The following is a 5,651-nucleotide window of genomic DNA, read 5'->3' as shown; positions in this document are numbered from 1 at the left end:
AGTCGGCGTGTTCCTTTAAGCGATTTCACGAAGATTTCCCATTCAAGTCTATGGGACAATTTTGCACCGTTTTTTGCAGATTTCGTGAATACCGTGCGGCAAATCTCTTAGAAAAGTCATAGCACAGCATTCCCGAGCATTACACACATTTGATGCATTTTGTGTGCACGTGTTGGCAACACACCGTGACTAGAAGCAGGACAAAAAAAGATTGCTGCTATTGCAGCACATCGGCACACTGAATAAGAGAATAAGTAAACCCTGAAGGATGCTGGGAGATTAAAATGATTTAGTGAAGAAATAAAAACCCAAACAGCAACATCTGTTCCAGCTGATTAGATTTATAACGAGACACAAAAACAATAAACTTACAACGAGAATCATTTACAGTTTCTGATCAAATCTTTATACAGACACGACTTCAGTTCACCGTCTTCTAAACTACGTTATGATACGACGCTGCTGACTCCGGATCAGTTTAGAGTCTGGAGCATCTGGGAACATCTGGGAGCATCTGGGAACTGGGTCATCATGTTAAACTTTCTCTTCCTGTCGACTAATACTACGACAACACTTCTGTTGTTCCTTTCTACACATTTTCAGATTTTTCACATCGTTGGTTCCAGATATGAAACGTTAAAGATGCAGTAGGTAAGTCTTATAAAACTACCTTTCTGTCATATTAGCTGAAACTGAGCCTATGTTCCAGTAGAACTACATGAAGCAGGTCATTTAGAATAAATCCAGCTCCTCTGGCTCCACCTACAGCCTGGAGTGGAACATTTTCAGATGTTTCACATCGTTGGTTCCAAAAAATTTTTATTTATTTTTCGACATATTTCTGATATAAAAAAACTGGATTCCAGATGTTAAACTTTAAGGTCCCAGATGTTGGACGTCCCCTAACCCTAACCCAGCCGCGGGTCGAAGGACCACATGATATAAAAACAGCTGATCCCGTTTCAGGATCGGAGTAAAAAAGAGATTTTAACACGATGGAATATAAATGTGTAAATAACACAATTTGGCTTCTTATTAAGAGATTAATATTCAGATAAACTTTCAGTGTTTTATATTTAAACAGCTGTCGTTTTAATGAGACTTCTTCTTCATTTAAACTCAGCAATAAACTCCCAGAGAGCAGAGTAATAAACATCTGTTTCCATGGCAACACGGTAAAAATCTGACATGAAATATTTGGAAAATCTGCAGCAAACAAAGTGATTTAAACATCAATAAAGTTCTGCTCTGCAGACCATCAGGTTTACAGCCACGCTAACATGCTATCACTCTAACATGCTATCATGCTAACATGATAATATGCAAACATGCTATCACGCTAACATCCTAATATGCTAACATGCTATCACGCTAACATAATAACGCGCTAACACGCTAACATACTAATATGCTAACATATTAACATACTAAGATGCTAAGATGCTAACATTCTAATATGCTAACATGTTAACATACTAAGATGCTATCATGCTATCATGCTAACACGCTATCATGCTAACAGACAGGAGCAGACAGCAAACTGCTTCCTGTTTCTTTAAAAACACCAACAACATGGAGTATATTATTCATCGACACTAAACTTTAAAAGCTGAGTCACATTTCAGTAAACGCAATATTTCGCTGCGTTCTTTCGGACTTTAGATCAGGAACACGTGAACGCAGCGTTTCTCACTTCCTGACAAACTTTGTTCCTGAATTTAAAAAATGTTTTTTTTTTTGGTTTCACAAAAGACAGAAACACAAATTAAAAACCTCTGAAATGTTTTCATTAAACTACTTTAAATACAGTTTATCTGTTGATATCCAAAGGCATTGTGGGTAATGTAGTGTGGTGAGTCCATAAGCCCCGCCCCCTCCAGCGATGTGGGCGGGGCTCCAGCTGACGTGATGGTTCTACTTCCTGATTGGTTAACTGGGATCCGCTCCACACTCACTCTCCTCTGGGATGTCCTGCAGGTCTGGGGGTTGCCATGGTGACAGACAGGAAGTAACGTTACTAACACATTATTATAATCAGTAACAGTTCCAGAACATGTCCTGGAACGCCAGTCAAACCCTAAATTACTAACGTCAACATTAGGTAGCGCTAGCTAACGTCAATGTTAGGTAGCCGCTAGCTAACGTCAACATTAGGTAGCCGCTAGCTAACGTCAACATTAGGTAGCGCTAGCTAACGTCAACATTAGGTAGCGATAGCTTACGTCAACATTAGGTAGCCACTAGCTAACGTCAATGTTAGGTAGCCGCTAGCTAACGTCAACATTAGGTAGCCGCTAGCTAACGTCAACATTAGGTAGCGCTAGCTAACGTCAACATTAGGTAGCGATAGCTTACGTCAACATTAGGTAGCGCTAGCTAACGTCAACATTAGGTAGCGATAGCTTACGTCAACATTAGGTAGCGCTAGCTAACGTCAACATTAGGTAGCGATAGCTTACGTCAACATTAGGTAGCCGCTAGCTAACGTCAACATTAGGTAGCGCTAGCTAACGTCAACATTAGGTAGCGATAGCTTACGTCAACATTAGGTAGCCACTAGCTAACGTCAATGTTAGGTAGCCGCTAGCTAACGTCAACATTAGGTAGCCGCTAGCTAACGTCAACATTAGGTAGCGCTAGCTAACGTCAACATTAGGTAGCGATAGCTTACGTCAACATTAGGTAGCCGCTAGCTAACGTCAACGTTAGGTAGCCACTAGCTAACGTCAACGTTAGGTAGCCGATAGCTAACGTTGAAGTCGTGACTAACAGGCTGGAACGCAGCATAAGTACATTTACTCCAGTTTAGATAAATACATATCTATCCAGATAAATAATGTGCTTTATTCATGTTTTTAATATAAAATAATCTCATTATTAACACTTGGTCCAGGTGAGTAAAAGGTGTAAATGTTTTAATATAAGATAAGTCTTTGGGTTTAAACATGTGAGTAAAAGGTGTAAACCACTCGGCTGGATTCGGCTGGATTACTGTAATGCACTGTACATGGGGGTCAGTGGGTCCTCTATTGCTCGTCTCCAGTTGGTCCAAAACGCTGCTGCACGTCTTTTAACTGGAACACGTAAATACGAGCATATTTCCCCCATTTTATCGTCACTGCATTGGCTGCCTATATATCACAGGATCCATTTTAAGATTCTTTCATTTGCATTTAAAGGCCAAAATGGCCTTGCCCCTCCTTACATCTCTGAGCTGCTACACCCCTATAGACCCACCCGTTCTCTCAGGTCAGCCGATCAACTGCTCCTAATTGTGCCGAAAACAAAGTGCAAGCTAAAAGGGGACCGTGCTTTTTCTGTAGCAGCTCCTAAATTGTGGAACGATGTACCTCTGCACATTAGACAGGCATCTTCACTGTCTATTTTTAAGTCTCTTCTTAAAACCCATCTTTATTCTTTGGCCTTTGAAAACTGAAATTGACAATTCATGTTTGGTTATACTGATCGTATTGGTTCATTGTATGGATTTTTATTGTTTGTACTTGTATTATATGGGTCGTGTGAGTTTTGTATTTTACGGCTGTTATGTATTCTATTATTGTTTTACTGTAAAGCATTTTGTGTCCTCTTTGGATTTTAAAGTGCTCTATAAATAAATTTGGATTGATTGATTGATTGATTGATAAATGTTTCTGCAGAGATTTGAAGAATTTCAACTTTTCATCTTTGGGGCCAAATTATGTGTTGACTCGTCACTGCCTCAGTTTGTTCTGGACATTTAGATATGAAGGATCAGATATATACTAACACATTAAAAGGATATTTAGATATGAAGAATCAGATATATACTAACACATTAAAAGGATATTTAGATATGAAGGATCAGATATATACTAACACATTAAAAGGATATTTAGATATGAAGGATCAGATATATACTAACACATTAAAAGGATATTTAGATATGAAGGATCAGATATATACTAACACATTAAAAGGATATTTAGATATGAAGGATCAGATATATACTAACACATTAAAAGGACATTTAGATATGAAGGATCAGATATATACTAACACATTAAAAGGACATTTAGATATGAAGGATCAGATATATACTAACACATTAAAAGGATATTTAGATATGAAGGATCAGATATATACTAACACATTAAAAGGATATTTAGATATGAAGGATCAGATATATACTAACACATTAAAAGGACATTTAGATATGAAGGATCAGATATATACTAACACATTAAAAGGACATTTAGATATGAAGAATCAGATATATACTAACACATTAAAAGGACATTTAGATATGAAGGATCAGATATATACTAACACATTAAAAGGATATTTAGATATGAAGGATCAGATATATACTAACACATTAAAAGGTGATTTAGATATGAAGAATCAGATATATACTAACACATTAAAAGGATATTTAGATATGAAGGATCAGATATATACTAACACATTAAAAGGACATTTAGATATGAAGGATCAGATATATATTAACACATTAAAAGGACATTTAGATATGAAGAATCAGATATACCGTATTTTCCGCACTATAAGGCGCACTTAAAAGCCTTTAATTTTCTCAAAAAACTACAGTGCGCCTTATAATCCGGAGCGCCTTATATATCACTGCCCGTTGACGGGACACTGCGTCGCTGTAACCTCGATAAAACTTCCACTTATTCGCGTTTTTATAACTTTAAAGCATTAAATCTTCAAAATATACAGCCATGCGACACACCAATTGAAAGCTTAGCCTCTAATGATTAATTTAAGCCCACATACAAAGCATAAGATGATTTATAGCAGTTACACAACTGTTACAAAGTAACAGAAAATAAAACAATTCAGCCATAATCTGCGCCGGTGTCGAGAGTGCATCCATACGTTTTCGTTGTCCTTTCAGCAACAAAGTGATATTTTGCCCAAAACTTTATTTTCATAAATCCACAAGAGTCCAAGGAAATGTAATATCCGAGCTTTATATTCCAAAACGATCTGTTTGCCTCAATGTTGAAGTTTCTGGCCAAATCACAACAGAAAAACGCGAAACAGTTTTCCATTTCCGCACTTGTCATCGCCGCTAGCTTCTCTGCCCAGCTTGCTACATGATCGATGTGGGCGTCATCGTATTCCCTAGCTTCTAAGCTTTCGATTGGTAGCTCATATGAGCCAATCCGTTCAGGTTTGCCTCTGATATGGCCAATGGAAGCGGACAAGCCGATGACAACATGTCAGGGACCACATTGAGACGATCGCCATTTCCTCGGACCCCTTAGATTTAAATGCTATAAGGAGGGAGTGATCGAGTTGTCAGAACGCTTCATAAAGTTTGACTTTATCTGTTTTGTTGACGTTCCCTTTAGCACAGCTCCATCTAGTGGATGCATAACGCAACCCCAGTCAAACGTTTGACTGCAGTATCTTCTATTCTATGCGCCTTATAATCCGGTGCGCCCTATATATGAAAACAGTTCTAAAATAGGACGTTCATTGAAGGTGCGCCTTATAATCCGGTGCGCCTTATAGTGCGGAAAATACGGTATTCTAACACATTAAAAGGTGATTTTAAGAAGATTATTGCTGAGTCGTACTGACCTCTGGGACTGTCGGAGCGAGGAGAGATCCTAGTCACTTCCTCTTCCTCATTTCCTTCCTGG

The 5,651-nt window shown here is 38.2% G+C and overlaps 1 protein-coding gene across 1 annotated transcript in view; it reads right to left on the bottom strand.

Moving 5' to 3' along the window:
* Positions 1-321: 321 nt before the first annotated feature.
* The window catches only part of LOC120562499 (rho guanine nucleotide exchange factor 2-like), a 62,635-nt gene continuing 57,305 nt past the window's right edge, over positions 322-5,651 (bottom strand). Inside the window, exons 21-22 of the mRNA XM_039806208.1 lie at positions 5,590-5,651; positions 322-1,979 (exon numbers count right to left, since the gene is read on the bottom strand). The exon at positions 5,590-5,651 is cut by the window's right edge and continues 92 nt beyond it. Coding sequence (XP_039662142.1) covers positions 1,930-1,979; positions 5,590-5,651 — 112 coding nt within the window. The 3' untranslated portion in view covers positions 322-1,929. The remainder of the gene's footprint in view (positions 1,980-5,589) is intronic.

Source organism: Perca fluviatilis, chromosome 7, assembly GCF_010015445.1.
Source record: "Perca fluviatilis chromosome 7, GENO_Pfluv_1.0, whole genome shotgun sequence".
Classification (NCBI taxonomy): Eukaryota; Metazoa; Chordata; class Actinopteri; order Perciformes; family Percidae; genus Perca; species Perca fluviatilis.
The sequence above is the reverse complement of the archived record's forward strand: the minus strand, read 5'-3'. Positions and strand labels throughout refer to the sequence as shown.